This window comes from Melanerpes formicivorus, unplaced genomic scaffold (genome assembly GCF_026170545.1).
Source record: "Melanerpes formicivorus ecotype bairdi unplaced genomic scaffold, bMelFor1.0.p_v2 SCAF_361, whole genome shotgun sequence".
In the NCBI taxonomy this organism is placed as follows: Eukaryota; Metazoa; Chordata; class Aves; order Piciformes; family Picidae; genus Melanerpes; species Melanerpes formicivorus.
In genome coordinates, this window is record NW_027142713.1 from 59,405 (window position 1) to 80,248 (window position 20,844).

Below are 20,844 nucleotides of genomic sequence, written 5' to 3' on the forward strand. Positions count from 1 at the left end.
ACTTGCAAGAACACTGTCTGGTTAATTGGAGACATCACGGCTGAGAAGGAGCTGTCTTAAAGATAAACATTCAGAACTAGGAATTTGTTTTCTTCAGAGAAGAAGCCTGCACAATTGAGCATGTGTGAAAGTGAATGCTTTGACCCTTACCACACTGAATGTAGGGAGAAGGGATTTATATGTTATCTCACCAGTTCGCTATAATTTTACACCTAGAGGGAAAATCAAAATTCATAACAACACAACATGTATTTTCATTTTCAATTGAAAACATCAACAAATGGTACCAATAAGAGATCAGTATTACTAGGATGAGCAAAAACACATTATTATGGGTACTGCAGAGGACTTTGTGAAGCTCGCTGACTATACAGGGGAACTTAGTGGAGACATTGCACTCGCTATCCAATGCTCTCAGACACAACAATGGGTACAATCAGTAGTGGCAGGAATAATGAGAGAGGGAATGTCAAGTACATTACCTCAAGAAATAAGGGAAACAATATTAAAGGACAATCATACTACACAATTTGAGAAGGACCACCAAGCCTGGTGGCAATTAGTAAATTTCACTTATGAGCCTCAACGAGATCACATTGAAGCTTATGTCCTCACCATCAGTACGGCAGAAGAAAGAGCTATCTTTCCTATCCTCACTCTAGGGACAATACATCAACATGTCATTGTCAGACCAATAGACCACAATGTCTGGGCCAGTTATGATTATACCAAAAATAGGTGGCAATCAGTTAGCACAGAGGCATGTATTCCTAGAGGACAATTAGGCTATGTTTGCGAAAACGCTGTAGTAGAAGCAGAAGATTTATGCTTAGATGCCGAAAATAGTGTATGTACCTTTGAAATGCTTTCACATAATAGAACACAATCACAAGTTTACTATATAGGGAATGGGTGTGCTTGCGTGAGGACAGCTTGTGACAACGTCACTATAGATAGGAGACTAACAATACTAACTTCTGTGTGTGCAACTTCACCAAGATAGAGGGCTGTGATTTTCACTATACTGTCCCAATAACTACTCAACAGCTAATTAACGCAGATTTTAATCTATATCAAAAGATGCCGAAATTACAAATAGGGATGGATGTCAAAATTCTTAAAGCGATGCTCGCACATCCTAAAGTGAAGAAATTGGTGCAACAGGTGAATCAAACGACTAAACGAATGGTATGGCAGGTAGAACATAATTCAGAAAAAATAACAGATGTCCTGACCAAAGTAGAACAAGTAGGCCAGCATCATTGGTGGGACATCTTTACAGGATACTCCCCAACAGCTACACAGGTCTTCAACTATCTGGTGCACCCAATACTAATAGTAATTGTAGTTCTGTTACTATTAACTCTCACAAATATTTGTATGTGGTGGAGACTAAGAATCATAATGAAAAGGACCCAAATGGTTTGGGCTATGGTACGAGCGTATCAGCGCCCTATAGGACTAGAATTTGACGAAAGAATTCGTAAGTTATAAGAAAAAAGGGGAGAAATGAAGCCCCAAAACAGATAGCTTTCGAGAATGTGAAGCAATGGAAGGGAGCACAAACCACATAGAGTAATAAATCAGCTGAGGCCTGGGACATTGTGATAAAGACTGACGAAGTAAGCATGATTCAGAACCAGAAAGGTCAAACTGACCCTAACAGCCTTGTCCATGATGAAGGCCACCGGAATGACCACCAAGAGGATCCTCAAAAGAGATGTCCCTGCCCACGCTCCACCTACACCACGCCCCTTATGAATATGTATGCAGAGATATGATTATGTATGTGATCTGATGCAATACCACATCCAAAACTGTATAAAAGACATGCTTTTGTTACGGGAAAGGCAGAAATCCATTTAGTGATTTCTCCAGCGCGTTGCTAATAAAATACCTCCTGTCTATCTGACTTAAACGGAGTCTCTTAGGCAGTTATTCTTGCCTTTTGGGGCAAAATTCGGCATCACCAGCCCAGCCCCAGCCTCGTCCCAGTCCCCAGCCCAGCCCCAGCCCTACCTCAGCCCTACGCTACCCAGCCCTGGCCCCAGCCCTACCCCAGCCCAGCCCCCAGCCATGGCCCCAGCCCAGCCCCAGCTCGGTTCCAGGCTCCAGCCCAGCCTCAGCCCCAGCCCAGCCCCCTGCCCAGCCGAAGCCCTGCACCGGCCTCCACCCCAGCCCCAGCCCTGCCCCAGCCCTGGCCCTAGCCACAGCCCCAGCCCCAGCCCTGCCCCAACCCTGCCCCAGCCCTGGTCCCAGCCCAGCCCCAGCCCCGCCCCAGGCCTGGCCCCAGCCCCAGCCCCAGCCCCAGCCCTACCCAATCCCTGCCCCAGCCCCAGCCCCGGACCCAGACCTGCCCGAGCCACAACCCAGGCCCCAGCCCCGAGCCCAGCCCCAGCCCTGCCCCAGCCCTTACCCCAGCCCAGCCCCAGCCCAGACCCAGCCCTGGCCCTAGCCCCAGTCCCAGCCCTGCCCCAGCCCTGCCCCAGCCCGGGTCCCAGCCCAGCCCCAACCCTGCCTAGCCCTGGCCCAAGCCCCGGCCCCAACCCTGCCACATGCCTGCCCCAGCCTAGCCCCAGCCCGGTCCCAGGCTACAGCCCAGCCCCAGCCCCAGCCCAGCTTCCAGCCTGGCCACAGACCTGCTACAGCCATGCCCCAATCCAGCCCAGCCTCAGCCCTAGCCCAGCCTCCAGCCCAACCCTGCCCCAGCCCCAGACCTGCTTCCAACCTAGCCCTGTCCCAGCCCCGGCCCCAGCCCTGGCCCTATCCCTGCCCCAGCCCTACCCCTAGCCAAGGCCACAGCCCCTGCCCCAGACCCAGCCCTGCCCCATGACCAACCGTAGCCCTGCACCGGCCTCCACCCCAGCCCCAGCCCTGCCCCAGCCCGAGCCCAGCCTCAGCCCCAGCCCAGCCTCCAGCCCAACCCTGCCCCAGCCCTTACCCCAGCCCAGCCCCAGCCCAGACCCAGCCCTGCCCCTACCCCAGTCCTGCCCCAGCCCTGGCCTCAGCCCAGCCCCAGCCCCAGCCCTGCCCCCAGCCCCGGTACCAACCCCAGCCCAGCCCCAGCCCAGCCCCAGCCCAGCCCCGGCCCCAGCCCTGGCCTCGGCCCTACCCCAGTCCTGCCCCAGCCCTGGCCCCAGCCCAGCCCCAGCCCCGGTTCCAGCCCTGGCCCCAGCCCAGCCCCAGCCCCAGTTCCAGCCCCAGCCCCAGCCCTGGCCCCAGCCCCGGTACCAACCCCAGCCCAGCCCCATCCCAGCCCCAGCCCAGCCCCGGCCCAGCCCTGGCCCCAGCCCAGCCCCAGCCCCGGTTCCAGCCCTGGCCCAGCCCCCAGACCCAGACGCAGCCCTGGCCACGTCCCACAGCCCAGCCCCATCCCAGCCCCAGCCCAGCCTCCAGCCCAACCCTGCCCCAGCACCAGCCCTTCCCCAGCCCTGCCCCAGCCCCAGCCCAGCCCCAGCCCAGCCCCCAGCCCCGGCCCCAGCCCCAGCCCCAGGGCTGCCGCAGCCATGGCCCCAGCCCAGCCCCAGCTCGGTTCCAGGCTCCGGCCCAGCCCCAGCCCCAGCCCCATGCCCAGCCGTATCCCTGCACCGGCCTCCACCCCAGCCCCAGCCCTGGCCCAGCCCCAGCCCTAGACCGGCCCCAGCCACAACCCAGGCCCCAGCCCCCAGCCCTGCCCCAGCCCTGCCCCAGCCCTGGTCCCAGCCCAGCCCCAGCCCTGCCCCAGCCCTGGCCCCAGCCCCAGCCCCAGTCCCAGCCCTGCCCCAACCCTGCCCAAGCCCTGGCCCCAGCCCTACCCCAGTCCTGCCCCAGCCCTACCCCAGCCCTGGTCCCAGCCCTGGCCCCAGCCCTACCCCAGCCCTACCCCAGCCCAGCCCCGGCCCCAGCCCTGGCCTCGGCCCTACCCCAGTCCTGCCCCAGCCCTGGCCTCAGCCCAGCCCCAGCCCCGGTTCCAGCCCCGGCCCCAGCCCAGCCCCGGCCCCTGCCCCCAGACCCAGCCCCAGCACTGGCCACGTCCCCCAGCCCAGCCCCAGCCCTGCCCCAGCCCCAGCCCAGCCTCCAGCCCAACCCTGCCCCAGCCCCAGCCCTTCCCCAGCGCTGCCCCAGCCCCAGCCCAGCCTCCAGCCCAACCCTGCCCCAGCCCCAGCCCTTCCCCAGCCCCACCCCAGCCCCAGCCCAGCCCCAGCCCCAGCCCTGCCCCCAGCCCCGGTACCAACCCCAGCCCAGCCCCAGCCCAGCCCCAGCCCAGCCCCAGCCCAGCCCCCAGCCATGGCCCCAGCCCAGTCCCAGCTCGGTCCCAGGCTACAGCCCAGCCCCAGCCCCAGCCCAGCTTCCAGCCCAGCCACAGACCTTCTACAGCCCTGCCCCAATCCAGCCCAGCCTCAGCCCTAGCCCAGCCTCCAGCCCAACCCTGCCCCAGCCCCAGGGCTACCCCATCCCGGCCCCAGCCCCAGACCTGCCTCCAGCCCAGCCCTGGCCCCAGCCCCGGCCCCAGCCCAGCCCCAGCCTCGTCCCAGTCCCCAGCCCAGCCCCAGCCCTACCCCAGCCCTACGCTACCCAGCCCTGTCCCCAGCCCCAGCCCCAGCCCTACCCCAGCCCAGCCCCAGCCCTGACCCACCCCTGACGCAGCCCCGTCCCCAGCCGTGGCCCCAGCACCAGCCCCAGCCCCAGCCCCAGCACCAGCACCAGCCCTACCCCAGCCCTGCCCCAGCCCAGCCTCAGCCCAACCCTGCCCCAGCCCCACCCCTGGCCCCAGCCCCAGCCTCAGCCCTGCCCCATCCCTGCCCCAGCCCCAGCCCTACCCCAGCCCTGCCCCAGCCCAGCCCCAGCCCACCCCCAGCCCTGCCCCAGCCCTGCCCAAGCCCTGCCCCAGCCCCAGCCCAGGCCCAGCCCCAGGGCTGCCTCAGCCATGGCCCCAGCCCAGCCCCAGCCCAGTTCCAGGCTCCAGCCCAGCCCCAGCCCCACCCCAGCCCCATGCCCAGCCACAGCCCTGCACCGGCCTCCATACCAGCCCCAGCCCCAACCCAGGCCCCAGCCCCCAGCCCTGCCCCAGCCCTGCCCCAGCCCTGCCCCAGCCCAGCCCAAGCTCAGCCCTGCCCCAGCCCTGGCCCCAGTCCCAGCCCTGCCCCAACACTGCCCAAGCCCTGTCCCAGCCCCGGCCCAAGCTCAGCCCTGCCCCAGCCCTGGCCCCAGTCCCAGCCCTGCCCCAACACTGCCCAAGCCCTGTCCCAGCCCCGGCCCCAACCCTGCCACATGCCTGCGCCAGCCTAGCCCCAGCTCGTTCCCAGGCTCCAGCCCAGCCTCAGCCCTGCCCCATGACCAACCATAGCCCTGCACCGGCCCCCACCCCAGCCCCAGCCCCAGCCCAGCTTCCAGCCCAGCCCCAGACCTGCTACAGCCCTGCCCCAATGCAGCCCAGCCTCAGCCCCAGCCCAGCCTCCAGCCCAACCCTGCCCCAGCCCCATGGCTGCCCCAGCCCTGCCCCAGCCCCAGACCTGCCTCCAGCGTATCCCTGTCCCAGCCCCGGCCCTAGCCCCTGCCCCATCCCCAGCCCTGCCCCAGCCCTGCCCCAGCCCTGCCCCAGCCCAGCCCCAGCCCCGCCCCAGCCCAGCCCCAGCCCCAGCCCTGCCCCCAGCACCAGCCCCAACCCCAGCCCAGCCCCTGCCCCAGGCCCCAGCACAGCCCCAGCCCAGCCCCGGCCTCAGCCCTGGCCTCGGCCCTGCCCCAGCCCTGCCCCATCCCAGGCGCAGACCAGCCCCGGTACCAGCCCCCAGCCCCAGCCCTGCCCCCAGCCCAGTCCCAGACCTGCCACAGCCCTGCCCCAATCCAGCCCCAGCCCAGCCCCAGCCCAGCCCCCATCCCTGGCCCCAGCCCAGCCTCAGCCCCAGCCCAGCCTCCAGCCCAACCCTGCCCCAGCCCCAGCCCCAGCCCTGGCTCCTGCACCCTGCCCAACCACAGCCCAGCCCACAGACCTGCCCCAGCCCCGGAACCAGCCCTGCCCCAGCCCAGCCCCAGCCCCAACCCAGCCTCAGCCCAGCCCCAGCCCAGCCCCAGCCCAGACAACGCTCCCTACCGCAGCCCAGCCCCAGCCCTGCCCCAGCCCCGGACCCAGCCCCGGACCCAGCCCCAGCCCCAGCCCTTCCCCCAGCCCAGCCCCAGCCCCCAGAACAGTCCTGCTCCAGCCCCAGCCACGACCCCAGCCCTGGCCTCAGCCCCATGGCCAGCCCCAGCCCCAGCCAGCCCCCAGCCCAGTCCCAGACCAGTCCTGCCCCAGCCCCAGCCCAGTCACAGACCAGTCTTACCCCAGCCCCATCCCTGCCCCAGCCCCGGCCCCATCCCAGCCCTAGCCCTGCCCCAGCCTCAGCCCAGCCCCAACACTGCCCCAGCCCTGGCCCCATCCCTGCCCCCAGCCCAACAGAACCTTCACGTTGGACTTCCGAAGGGCAAACTTCAGCCTATTTAAGAAACTTGTCTGCAAAGTCCCCTGGGTACCAGCCCTCATGAACCAAAGGGCTCAGGAGGGTTGGACCTACTTCAAACAGGAGCTCTTGAAGGCACAGGAATTGGCAGTTCCCACGTGCCGAAAGGCAAGCCGGCGGGGAAGGCGACCAGCCTGGATGAGCAAGCAGCTCCTGGAGGATTTAAGGGGGAAGAAGAGGCTGTATCACCTTTGGAAGGAGGGGAAGGCTTCTCGAGGTATGTTCAAGGAAGCTGTTAGATTATGTAGGAATAAAATTAGGGAGGCAAAGGCCCAGCTGGAACTGAAGCTGGCAACCACTGTCATGCTCCATCACTTTCCCTTGCACTGAGGTCAGGCTGGCTGGCCTGGAGTTTCCAGGTTCCTCCATCCGACCCTTCTTGTGGATGGGGACCACACTGGCCAGTTTCCAGTCACCTGGGAAAAAAAAATTATGAAGAGACAACAAAACACCTCCTGCTTTAATTGTGCTCATTGTTCAACTCCTACAGCTGGAGAAGGCAACAGCAGGGAACAGCCAGGCCTGGCAGGGTGGAATTAGCACATGGCAGAGTCAGCTTAACACGTGGAAGGAAAAAAAAACACCAAAATGAACCTTTCCCAGCACAACCTGACTCCTGGAGTGATATTCCCACAGCAAACAGCAGCCTTTCATGCCAGGGAAGGATATTTCAGGTGGGTTCAGGAGGAAGCCACATTTAGAACCAGAAGAGGCATTGTGGTTACTTGCAGCGTGTCAACGGGGACGTCCAAGGCCAGGCACTGGCTTGCCCACCTGATCAGGTAGTAGGAGAGCAGGAGGGGAGTGGTGTGGGGCAGCAGGTCCTGCTGAGACTGGAAGAGTTGGCCCCCTCCCCAAACCATAGCATCTCCCAGCCTCAGTAAGAGCTGCTGGAGAATCAGCAGGTCTTGGCAGATGAGGAAGTGGATGGTAGCAATCTTACAGACTCCCCAGCACAGCACACTGCCAGCCGTGCTGCTGCTGTACAGTTGGCTGAGGTGCAGCTGCAGGTTTAGGTGAGGAGCTCTCTCCATGTCGGTGTCCATCTCATAGTCCATCTCTTGGATGAGCACCTGAATGGCATGGATGGGGGTCCTGATCTCCTGCAGTTTGCTGTGGATCTCCTCTATCACACTTTCTGTGTCATTAGCTATCAAGTCCTTCAGGATCTGCTCTACAGCCTTTTCTGGAGGCTGGAGGTGGGAGCAGGCCATTTCCATGCTGAAGGCCATGTCCATGGAAATTGATTCCCAAGGTGAAGGCACTGGACAAGACAGACAACATCATGAGGCATCTCCAAATCATCAAAGATAGCAGCAGCATCCTCAGTCAGGAGGTGCTCATTGGAGAGGAGATAAAGATGGTCCACCCAGGGACAGGGCATGAGGAAAGGCACAGAGCCCTTCTTCAGCAGGCAAACCATGCTGGTGTAAGGGTTGAAGAGCAGGACCAGAGGCTGTGAGATTTCTTCCTGGTACTGAAGGCAGCAGGTGTAGAACTTGGACCAGAACTCCACCTGCAGCTGCCAGAACTCCTCTGGTGAGCACTCATACTCTATCACACTGCCTGGGAACTCACTTTCCACAGCCAAGGTAACCTCCTTTTTTAACTCATCCCATGTCAGATCCATGTGCCTCTCTGTTCCTTGAGAAAAGATCTGCAGAGCCTTCTGGATAGCTGTGTTGCTGAAGCGCCCAGGCATGAAGAGATACTCCAGGTAGGTCTCCCTGGGGTCCTGATCATGTTGAACTGTCACCTCCTCCTCAGGCAGAGGCTGCACAAAGACCTGGTTCCACTGGCCTGCCACATTTTGCTCGAAGTTGATGTATTTCACAACTGTTTGGTTCTTCTCCTTGTGCCACAGTGCCCAGATCTTGGCCGAGGTTAAGGCAAAGTCAACAAGAGTCTCCTGGGAGGAGAAGAAGGAGGAAATGTGGTCCAGGCTGTAGCAGCTGCTCTCGATGCTCACCAACTGGAAGACACAAAACTGTCCTCTCTTGGGCGCATGCATGTAGACACCCAGGTAAAGCCCCGGGCACTGGGAGAAGGCCAGTTGCAGGTGGTGGCCGGTCCCAGCTGCAAGCTCCAGGTCCCTGCTGACCGGCATGAACTCCAGCAGGTCTGCAACCATCGGACACATCTGATCCTTGTAGGACCACATCTGATGTTTATGCTCCTGGCACAGGGCAAAGAGGAAGGCATCATGCTCCAGGCAGTGCACGGAGAGGCTGACAGGCAGGTCAGAGGGCCCACAGTCACCTCTGATGGCAGTTGGCATCCAGCCAGTCAGGAGACGCTGCATCACCGAGCTCTGCTTCAGCTGCACCACCAAAACCATTCCAGGTGCATCATGAGGAGGCAGCTTAAGGACAAAGATCCCTCCAGATGTTGAGGGCAGAGCAAAGAGAGCTTCCCCCTCACTGCTCAGCCATGCAACTGAGGCGACCGAGTCAGGGGCCAGCCCTGGGAAGATACTGAGTCCAATTGTTCCAACTCTTGGCCATATATTCTGATGTTAAGTTTGTCTTTTCAAATTCCTCCCGAGTAAGGCCATGAAAATTTTTAAATCCTCCATAAGTTTTGTTAAACCACACTAAACCCAGCACATATAAAATGAAAAAACTTAAAAATTGACATGCTTTAACAATTCTTTCTTGTGACATCATACCTGATCTCCCCCTTTTTTGGTTTTATAACATAAAAATGAAAGTGACTTTTATGCTATAATCCATTTTAACCTTCCCTTTAACCATTTGAGATTATTACTCCACTATGACATTCTGGTGAGCTAGCACATAAACCCATGTGAACGTGTTTCCTAGTCACACAGCAATTAAGCAACACTCAGTCCTAATTCAGATGCCTTATAGCGACATTCATGTGCGATCAGCCTCAGATCGATGCCATCAGTTTCAGTTCAGCATGACAGCCACTGTGATCAGTCTCAGGTCTGCTGATTTTCAGCTTCAGGGGCATTGCCATGTGTCAATTCCTGCGTTGTCAGTGATGTGTGCAGAACTGAGTTGCAGAACCGATCTTTCCAGCTCATGACATGGATTGGCTTTTGCTTGCTAGCATCACTAAAAACCTGTAGGTGACAAAATGTACTTCCTCTTCCCACACTAACAGATGCCTGAATTGTGAGTAGGGACTCATATGAAGCTGTGAGGGAGTGGTCCTGGCTACAAGAAGGACCTAGGAGTACTGGTGGACAAGTTCACCATGAGCCAGCAGAGTGGCCTTGTGGACCAGAAGACCAATGGTCTTCCAGGGTGCATTAAGAACAGTGTGGGCAGCAGGTCAAGTTCTCATTTCCCTCTGCCCTAGTGAGGCAACATCTAGAGCACTGGATCCAGTTCTGGGCTTGCCAGTACAGGAGAGACAGGGAACTACTGGACAGAGTCCAGCAGAGGCTACAAAGATGCTGAGGGGCCTGGAGCATCTCCGAGGAGGAAAGGCTGAGAGCCCTGGGGCTGCTGAGTCTGGAGACGAACAGCCCCAGAGGGGATCTGGTCAATGCTCAGCAAGAGCTAAAGGGTGTGGAGCAAGAGGATGGAGCCAGACTCTTGTCAGTGGTGCCCAGTGACAGGAGAAGGGGCAATGGGAACCCAAGAATTTTCACATAACCATGAAGAAAAGCTTTGGTGTGAGGGTGCTAGAGCAGGCTGTCTGGAGAGGCTGTGGAGTCTCCTTCTCTGGAGAGATTCCAAACCCACCTGGACATTGTGATCCTGGGCAAGCTGCTGTGGTGCCCTGCTTTAGCAGGAGTGCGTGGGCTATAGAGGATCCCCAGAGGTCCCTTGCAACCTCCACCATGCTGGGATTGTGTGATCTAACTACTGTAGGGTGCAACATACTGTCCTTCAAGCATGGCATGCAAACTTGTCCTGCCCATTTGAAGGTACATTTACCTTCAAATGGCTCAAGCTGACTTTCCAGAGACATTAAAGCTGCAGACAGATGCTTACTGATGTCCTCAAGAGCACCTAGCTACCACTGCAAAAAAAAATAAAAGGCTTAAGGCTTGTGTGCAGCTGGATTTCCAGTAAGGGGAAATAGTCACCAGAAGAAAGCCTAATGAGGCAGAGCGTGGTGATGACTCTGTGTGCTTCATGTTCATTCTATGGTTCACAGCTGTGCAGAAATAAGCAAGCCCTATGAGGAGAGGCTGAGGGAGCTGGGGTTGTTTAGCCTGGAGAAGAGGAGGCTCAGGGGTGACCTTATTGCTCTCTACAACTACCTGAAGGGAGGTTGTAGCCAGGTGGGGGTTGGTCTTTTCTCCAGGCAACCAGCACCAGAACAAGAGGACATAGTCTCAAGCTGCACCAGGGGAAGTTTAGGCTTGAGGTGAGGAGAAAGTTCTTCCCAGAGAGAGTTGTTAGCCATTGGAATGTGCTGCCCAGGGAGGTGGTGGAGTCACCATCCCTGGTGGTGTTCAAGAGGGGATTGGACGTGGCACTTGAGGCCATGGTTTAGTTAGTCATGGGGTCTGTGTTGACAGGTTGGACTTGATGATCTTTGAGGTCTCTTCCAACCTTATTGCTTCTGTGATTCTATGATTCTATGATATTTTGTATTCATGTATTAATAACCTCTTCATCACACTGTGGTGGGTTAACACCTTTTTCTGAAAACAAAAGAAGAAAGCAGGGTGGAGGGCTTGCGGGTACTTTACACTCCCTGAAGGGCGTCTCCCCCCTAGGAAAGCTGAGTCTGTTCCACTCCCCCCTCCCTGCCCAGCAAGGGTATAAAAAAGCAGGACCTCATAGCTGTTGGATCTCCTTTTTAGCTCCTGCCTCTGCTGGATGAGAGCTACTGCAGCTGCTCTCCTGATCCTCAGCCACGTGGCCGGACCTGATCCTTCTCCCTGCTGCCTCTGCGCCTTCCCAGAGACAGACTGGTTTTGTATTATTCTTTTTCTATCCCCCTCCCATCCATTTTTGTTCCTTGCCCTTGTGAACCTTTTTTTTCCCTGTTATTGCTATATATATATATATTTTTTTTTTTAAGGAAAAATAAAAATTACTTGCCTCTCTACTTCCAAGCTGACTCCAGATTGTTGCTTAGTGGGTTTGCTCCTTACCTTTTTTTTCCCTCCTCTCCCTGTTTGGAGGGAGGAGGTGGGGGGGAAGTGGGGAAGAGATTCTCAGCCTTTTCCCCATTTGAGCTTTTAACTCTCAGTTAAGGCTCAAACCACTACAATTTTTGGCGCCTCCAACGTGGGGCTTGGAAATTGATCTTGTATTGGGAAAGCAATACTTTTTTCTGAAAAAGGAGCTTGAAGTAGAAATGGCAATTTTAAAGAACCTGATGGTCCAAGCCTTTTCATGGGCTTTTGGCTGGATCTTTTGGACCCACATCTACAAATTAATAACTTACCACGTGGTGTGGTTAATGATAGAGATGCTGATCAAGTGGATAAAAACTTTACCAATTAAGTTAGGCATGTATCTCTTGAATTCATTGAATTTCACTGTCAGTGGTAACTTTTCTAACATAGGAAACTTTCCTGAAGCAAGTTATGAAACCAATGGTGTAGATAAAAGTGCCTGTGATGGAAAATTGCTCTACGTTGCAATATGCTCCATATGCCTAAATGTAATCCTTATAGTGGCATTTGCTGGGACCGTGTTGGGTGGAGGACTAGCTAACCCATTAAGAGCTGTTTGGAGGGTGATAACACACTCCTTTGTGCTCTTTAATGACTGGGGGCTTGTCTGCTGTGGGCATTGTAAGCACTCTGTAGACACAAAGAGGGAGGGGTCGGGTTGTAATGACTGTGCCAGCTCTCAGCCTGAGCCCCAGGCACAAGGGTTTGCCCCACCACCAGCAGTCCCACAGTTGACCCCTGATGCTCCTGCCAATGCAGTCTCTCTAGCACCGGTCACCACACGCAGGAAAAGAAATCAAAAATCATCGCCAAGCACAGATGGTGAGGAAGGAACCTCAGCAGGCCCCAGCACCTCACAGAACCCAGCGGTGGATGAAGATGATTCAGACCAGGAAATAACTGTTACATCGCTGCCCAGAAAGGAACTAAGGCAAACTCGTCTGGACTACGCCAGGAAAGAGGGTGAGCCAATACTAAGCTGGGCCCTGAGATGCTGGGACGAGGGGGTGGACACAGTGGACCTGGATAAGAGGGAGGCAAAACTTTTAGGCTCCCTGACTCGTGATGCTGGTCTGGACAAAGAGTTAGCCAAACTTGATGGAATACACACTCTCTGGGCCCGGATTCTGAACGCCATCAAGAGCCGGTACCGCTCAAGAGATGACCTGCCCTGGGCCCCAGTTAGATGGACAACTATGGAACAGGGCATTCGGTATCTGAGGCAGATGGCCGTGATGGAAATAATTTATGGGGATGGCCAGCTCCCTTCGGACCCAGATGAGGTGCCCATGAGACGGCCCTTTGTAAAGAAACTCACCCAGGGTGCTCCTCAGAAATATGCTCACACATTAGGAGGGATACTCTTGACTGGACAGGATGGAAGTCCTAAAACTGTCTGTGAGTTTGCCAATGATTTAAGGGAATATGAGGACAGCGTAAATCAGAAACCCCTGATCTCAGACATAGAAAATATGGCTAAAGACATTGTCAAAGAGATCAAGACCTCCATGTCTGAACTGAAAAAGGGGAGCGATGCCTCCTTTTCCCCTTCTCCTTCAGAATGGGTCCAGGTTTCAGCAATCAGGAACAGGCGACCTTCCCCTAGGAGATCACCCCAAGCCAATCGGGGAATGTCAAGGGGGTCTCTGTGGAAGTTCCTCTGTGACCATGGAGAGGACATGGACACCTGGCATGGCCAACCCACCTCTGCCCTCTGGAACAGGGTGCGGGAACTGCAAGGTGGGCACCACGGGGATAACTCATCTAGGAGAAGAGCTGCCCCAGTTTCCTGGAGTGGTCCCTCTCGCTCAAGAGACCCTTCCCCTAGTAACACAGGACCATGTGACAAGTGTGGACATTGCCGCCAGCATTAGAGGTGCCCTACCTCCAGCCAGGTGGAGGCCAGGGATAACAGAGTATACTGGGATGTGTACGTGAAATGGCCTGGCACTTCAGAAGCCCTGAAGTACCGAGCTCTGGTGGACACAGGGGCCCAATGCACCCTGATACCATCGGGGTACAAAGGGGCTGAGCCCATAAACATTCAGGGAGTCACAGGAGGCTCACAAGACTTGACTGTACTGCAAGCTGAGATAAGCCTGACCGGGAATGAATGGGGAAAGCACGACATAGTGACTGGTCCAGATGCACCTTGCATTCTTGGCATTGACTTTCTGCGGGAGGGATGCTTCAAGGACCCTAGGGGGCACAAGTGGGCGTTTGGGGTGGCAGCTGTAGAGACTGCAGGCAAAGAACAGCTGTCCACCATGCCCGAGCTTTCAGATGACGCCTCCGTAGTGGGCAGTCATAAGGTGCAGGATTTGAAGTTACCTATTGCCTCTCGCATAGTACATCGCAGGCAATACAGGACCAACAGAGACTCTCTGCACCCCATACACCAACTGATTCGACGACTGGAGAGCCAGAGCGTGATCAGCAAGGCTCACTCCCCCTTCAACAGCCCGATATGGCCAGTGCAGAAGGCAAATGGGGAATGGAGACTGACCGTGGACTACCGTGGGCTGAATGAAGTGACTCCTCCGATCAGCACTGCCATGCTGGACATGCTGGAGCTCCAGTACGAGCTGGAATTGAAGGTGGCCAAGTGGTATGCCACAATTGACATTGCTAATGCCTTTTTCTCCATTCCCATTGCAGAAGAACGCCGGCCACAGTTTGCTTTCACCTGGAGGGGAGTACAGTGCCAATGGAATCGGTTACCTCAGGGCTGGGTCCATAGCTCAACCATCTGCCGTGAGGTGATCCAGACTGCCTTGGAGAAAGGTGGAGCTCCTGAGCATCTGCAGTTCATTGATGACATCATTTTATGGGGTGAGACAGCAGAGGAAGTTTACCAGAAGGGTAAGAGGATAATTGACATCCTGCTGGAGGCTGGCTTTGCCATCAAGAGAAGCAAGGTGAAAGGGCCTGCCAGGGAGATCCAGTTCCTGGGTGTTCAATGGCAGGATGGCCGTCGCCACATCCCTCAGGAGGTGGTGAACAGGGTAGCCACTATGGTGCAGCCCATGAACAAGAAAGAGACACAGTCGTTTTTGGGGCTTGTGGGCTTCTGGTAAAGGCACATTCCCGGGTACAGTCAAATTGTGAAGCCTCTCTTCCATGTAACAAGGAAGAAAAATGATTTTGTGTGGGGACCTGAGCAGCAGGTGGCGTTTGACCAGATCAAACGAGAGGTGGTCCATGCTATGGCTCTGGGGCCTGTTTGAACTGGGCCAGAGATCAAGAATGTGCTGTACACTGCGGCTGGTGAGAATGGTCCTACATGGAGCTTGTGGCAGAAGGCTCCTGGTGAAACCAGGGGCAGGCCCCTAGGTTTCTGGAGTAAGGGGTACAAAGGCTCTGAGGCCAACTACACTGCGACAGAGAAGGAAATCCTAGCTGCCTATGAGGGCGTCCGGGCTGCCTCTGAGGTAATTGGGACTGAGTCACCTCTATTTCTAGCTCCAAGACTTCCAGTCCTGACCTGGATGTTCAAAGGGAGAGGCTCAAGCCCACATCATGCCACAGATGCTACCTGGAGTAAGTGGATGCCCCTGATAACTCAGCGAGCTCGGATGGGGTCCTTCGAACACCCTGGCATAGTGGAAGTGATCACTAACTGGCCAGAGGGTGCTGACTTTGGAATGCCACCAGAGCAGACAGTGACCCGTGCTGAGGAGGCTCCCCCATATAACGATCTCCCTGACAACGAGAAGGGCTATGCTTTATTTACAGATGGGTCCTGCCGGCTTGTAGGAAGCAAGCGGAGGTGGAAGGCAGCTGTCTGGAGCTCAACAAGGCAAGTGGCAGAAGCAAGGGATGGAGAAGGTGAATCCAGTCAGTATGCAGAGGTAAAAGCTGTCCAGCTGGCCCTGGATATAGCAGAACGAGAGAACTGGCCAGTGCTGTACCTCTACACTGACTCCTGGATGGTAGCCAACGCCTTGTGGGGGCGGCTGAAGGAATGGAGGAGGAACGGGTGGCAGAGAAAAGGGAAGCCTGTTTGGGCCGCTGACCTGTGGCAAGACATCGCCGCCCGCCTGGACAGGCTGCCAACCAAGGTACGGCACATCGATGCACACATCCCCAAGAGCAGAGCCACAGAGGAGCACAAGCACAACCACCAAGCAGACCTGGCTGCTAAGATCTCCCAAATAGACTTGGACTGGGAACACAAGGGTGAGCTGTTCTTAGCTCGCTGGGCCCATGACACTTCTGGCCACCAAGGGAGAGATGCCACATACCGGTGGGCTCGGGACAGAGCTGTGGACATCTCTATGGAGGCCATCTCACAGGTCATCCATGAGTGTGACATCTGTGCTACCATCAAGCAGGCCAAGAGCATGAAGCCTCTGTGGTATGGGGGGAGATGGTCGAAATATAAATATGGAGAGGCCTGGCAGATCGACTACATCACCCTTCCTCGGTCTCACAGTGGCAAGCAGTACGTACTGACCATGGTGGAGGCAAGTACAAGGTGTCTGGAGACCTATCCAGTTCCTCATGCCACTGCTCGCAACACCATCCTGGGCCTAGAGAGACATATCCTGTGGAGACACGGCACCCCCGGGAGGATTGAATCAGACAATGGAACCCACTTCAGGAACCATGTCATAAGGGACTGGGCAAAGGAACATGGGATTGAGTGGATTTACCACATCCCATACCATGCACCAGCTGCAGGGAAGGTCGAGCGCTACAATGGCTTGCTAAAGACCACCCTAAAAGCCATGGGGGGTGGAACCTTCAGGAACTGGGAAAAGCACCTAGCTCAAGCCACTTGGTTAGTGAACAGCAGAGGATCTGTGAACCGAGCTGGTCCTGCCCAGTCCGACCTGCTGCAAACAGTGGATGGAGATGGAGTTCCTGTGATTGCTGAGAAGAACCTGCTGGGGAAGTCAGTGTGGGTTTTCCCTGCTGCTGGTGGGGGCAAACCAACCCGAGGGGTGGTCTCGGCTGAGGGGCCTGGTCACACGTACTGGGTTATGTTAGAAACTGGGGACATTCAGTGTATCCCACAGCAGAACGTGACTCTGGCTGAGAGAGGATGAACTCAGAGGAGGCAACACTCATCAATGTAATTATGTGAATATTTATAAGTTGTTCTAAGTTTCTCCATCCTAGTTTAATACCAGCCCAGCATCCAGGACCCAACTGCACACCAACCCAAAGAGCATCATCTCACCTGTACCCGTTCCTGATGTCCCTACAGCAACAGACTGTTCCCTATGTCCATACAGCAACAGACTGTTCCTGACTTTTTCCTTTCCCTTTCAAAGACAGACTGATTCCTGATTCTTCTCCACATGCCTGCCCAGTTCAAGCACCACCTACAGTGACCATCAGCAGAGAGAGAGACTGCCCTGGGAGAGAGCAAGCCGGGATAGCAAGAGACTTGCACCAAGGATTCAAATACCATATGTCAAAATCACATAAAGGGGCTGTGGCAGGAGAGAGGAAGTGGAACAGAGGGGTGGATTGTGGTGGGTTAACACCTTTTTCTGAAAACAAAATAAGAAAGCAGGGTGGAGGGCTTGCGGGTACTTTACACTCCCTGAAGGGCGTCTCCCCCCTAGGAAAGCTGAGTCTGTTCCACTCCCCCCTCCCTGCCCAGCAAGGGTATAGAAAAGCAGGACCTCATAGCTGTTGGATCTCCTTTTTAGCTCCTGCCTCTGCTGGATGAGAGCTACTGCAGCTGCTCTCCTGATCCTCAGCCACGTGGCCGGACCTGATCCTTCTCCCTGCTGCCTCTGCGCCTTCCCAGAGACAGACTGGTTTTGTATTATTCTTTTTCTATCCCCCTCCCATCCATTTTTGTTCCTTGCCCTTGTGAACCTTTTTTTTCCCTGTTATTGCTATATATATATATATATTTTTTTTTTTAAGGAAAAATAAAAATTACTTGCCTCTCTACTTCCAAGCTGACTCCAGATTGTTGCTTAGTGGGTTTGCTCCTTACCTTTTTTTTCCCTCCTCTCCCTGTTTGGAGGGAGGAGGTGGGGGGGAAGTGGGGAAGAGATTCTCAGCCTTTTCCCCATTTGAGCTTTTAATTCTCAGTTAAGGCTCAAACCACTACACACACAAAGGCAGTGCTGTGGTACACAAGGGCACTCAGAGGGAGACTGGCCCAGCCCTTGGGTTTCTCTTTCAAGGAAGAGACAGGGAGGAAGGATGGAGAGATACCACTGAGGGTGGTGAAATACAGAGGTGAACCTAGAAAGAGCACTGGGTGTCTTCAAAGGAAGAGGTGTAGATATGGGACACTATAGGACAGGCTGTGGTGGGGACACCTGAGGTCCATGACGAAGCTGAAAGTACTCATCAGAGATGACCTCTTCATCACCGTGGCTGTGACCATTGTCTCTGCAACCAGAAGGTAGCTGAACTTCATTGACAAAGACCTCATTGCCTCCTTGCCCCAACCAGCAGTGTCACACCATAGACCTGCTCCAGCCATCGCACATCCTCACATCCCACTGCACCAGGAAGAGCAGTGAGCTGTGTCTGAGGGACAGGATCTCCCTTCCCTGGAGCTGAAGACCAGGACTTGGCCCTTTGGATTGAGAAAACCCATCCATATTTGCTCAGCATGAGAGCAACTCTGGAATTGTCTTGCCCTTGCTTTCTTCTGTTCTTGCTTCTTGCTTTCTTCTGTTCTTGCTTCTTGCTTTCTGCTCTAACAAGCCCCTGGGGAGGCTTTGTCAGTGATGGTCCTCAGTGGGACCCATTAACACTCCAGTAAACTTTGCAGCTTGATAATGACCTCCTGAGAGGTTTTTTTCAGCTTTCTTTCAGTCTGTGAGGCTCATCGACTCAACACCATAGCCAGCAGAGAGGTCATTAAATGCCTTGGGCTGGTCCTTTGCTGCTGAGCTGGGCCAGACTCCTGGGCTGGAGGGAGTTGCTGGCAAGCAGGCAGCACTTTAAAGAGACAGCTCTACCCAGGAGCTTCTCCTCTGCACAGCACAGCAGGGCTTAGGGCACTGCCAGGGGATCTTAGGGAGATGAAAAAGGCAGTGAGAGCTTCAAGGTGGCCAGGACTGGGAGATTGCTGAGAGTTTGCTGGAGAAGTCACTGCAGTCGCTGACACAGTGGATGCAGGACACTGCAGCTGTAGCTCCTGGGGGCATCTTCATCTCAGCAGCTGATGTTCAGCTGAAGACTCCTGGAGTGTTCACACAAAAGGATGACCAAAGCCCTTCAGTTCCATCCTGTGAGCAACAGTGAGCAGAAGTGGGTAAGGAGAAGCCTTCACCCTCAGCCCCTCTCTTCCCTTCACTGTCTCTGCAGCACTGCAGTGCTGGTCCCTGTTTCTCCACCTGTCCATGGGACTCCTGTTCTCTGGGATTGGCCGATTTGTCACTTTCTATTCTGAAACCAGAGGCATCTTCATAGTAACTCTGTGTCCCTGCTGCATTTGAAGCTGTGATAAACCCTGCCATTGGTTGGTAGTGATGGGAATGAGCTGATCCTTTCCTCATGCAGCTCAGGGAGGAGGGTTATGGTTAGCTTGAGAGAAGTGTGCCCTAACTTGTCATTGTCTTTCCTTCCTTGGACAGGTCTCCATGCTCAGAGGCAGCAGATGTTCAACAGCAGCTCCATCACCCAGTTCCTCCTCCTGGCATTCACAGACACAGAGCAGCTGCGGCTCCTACACTTCTGGCTCTTCATGGCCATCTACCTGGCTGCCCTGCTGGGCAATGGCCTCATCATCACCACCATAGCCTGTGACCACCATCTCCACACCCCCATGTACTTCTTCCTCCTCAACCTCTCCCTCCTTGACATGGGTGCCATCTCCACCACTGTCCCCAAATCACTTGCTAATTCTCTATGGCATATCCGGACAATCTCCTACAAAGGATGTTCTGCACAGCTCTTTTCCTTTCTCTTCTTCATTGTAGGGGAGTATTTTCTTCTCACCATCATGTGCTACGATCGCTATGTTGCCATCTGCAGACCCCTGTACTATGAGACCCTTCTGGGCAGCAGAGTTTGTGTCCACATGGCAGCAGCTGCCTGGGCCTGTGGCTTTCTCTATGCTCTGCTGAACACAGCCAATACATTTTCACTCCCCCTCTGCGAGGGCAATGCTCTGGAGCAGTTCTTCTGTGAAATCCCCCAGATCCTCAAGCTCTCCTGCTCCAGCTCCTACCTCAGGGAAGTTTGGCTAATTGTGCTCAGTGTCTTTGTAATTTTTAGTTGTTTTGTGTTCATTGTGGTGTCCTATGTGCAGATCTTCAGGGCTGTGCTGAGGATCCCCTCTCAACAGGGACGCCACAAAGCCTTTGCCACCTGCCTCCCTCATCTGGCTGTGGTCTCCCTGTTTGTCAGCACTTCATTTTTTGCCCATCTTAAGCCCCTCTCCATCTCTTCCCCATCCCTGGATCTGGTGGTGGCAGTTCTGTACTCGGTGGTGCCTCCAGCACTGAACCCTCTCATCTACAGCCTGAGGAACCAGGAGCTCAAGGCTGCCCTGAGCAAACTAATCACTGGATGCCTTCAGAAGCAATAAACTGTTTGTCTTCTCCTGCAGAGCAGTTCTGATGTCACTCAGTGCAGGCCCAGCCTGGCATCTCAGCTTTTGGCTGCTGCTGGTGGTGTTCCATTCTGAGAATGTTGTTTCCCCACAAGTGTCTTTCTCCAGACCATTTCTGATTCAGTCTTGGCCTGTCTGGTGTGACTCAGAGACTGCAGACATCAGGAGCTGTGCTTCCTGTGTGTTCAACACAAGAAGGCACCCTGCAGGGACTTGTTTCTCTGAGCTCCTTCCTCCAAGCCTTCTCTGGAGCTGCAGGGCAGTGCCTGTGTGCAGAGGTGGAGGGGCAGAGTCCCAGTACAGCAGCAGTTCCAGGGAGCCCCAGCAGTTGGGCTGTCCTGAGCATCTCTTTCCTCCCTTCCGCACTCTCCTACTGAGCCTCTGTGTTGGGGCCAGGCCTGAGTGCTCTGTCAGACTGGGCACTGTGCTGCTGTGTGGCAGTGCTGGGACTACAGGCAGGGACAGGCCAGGGGCAGTGCTGGCACAGAGATGGCCTGAAGAGCAGTTCCACAAAAAAGATGTAATCTGCTCAGGGCAGTGTCTGAAGGCCTTCTTCCAGAGGTTCTCCCAAAATCATGCCCAAGAAGTTGTCTCAGACAAGAACAGCAGGAAACAAGTGCCTGGAGAGCAACCAGACAGAAAGGGACCTGGGGGTACTGATTGACAGCTGGATGAACACGAGCCAGCAGTGTGCCCAGGGGCCCAAGAAGGCAAATGGC

The 20,844-nt window shown here is 55.7% G+C and overlaps 1 protein-coding gene and 1 pseudogene across 1 annotated transcript; one reads left to right on the plus strand and one right to left on the minus strand.

Annotated features, from left to right (window-relative positions):
- Positions 1–7,201: 7,201 nt before the first annotated feature.
- LOC137459461 (nuclear pore complex protein Nup160 pseudogene) lies at positions 7,202–10,200 on the minus strand (annotated as a pseudogene).
- An 8,968-nt stretch (positions 10,201–19,168) lies between these two features.
- LOC137459460 (olfactory receptor 14A16-like) lies at positions 19,169–20,101 on the plus strand. The gene has a single exon (XM_068170377.1). The coding sequence runs from the start codon at positions 19,169–19,171 to the stop codon at positions 20,099–20,101; it is 933 nt and encodes a 310-aa protein (XP_068026478.1).
- The last annotated feature ends 743 nt before the right edge of the window (positions 20,102–20,844 follow it).

Excerpts from the sequence above, each read along its gene's own strand:
- LOC137459460 (XM_068170377.1), top strand. The coding sequence starts at position 19,169 with ATGTTCAACAGCAGCTCCATCACCCAGTTCCTCCTCCTGGCATTCACA.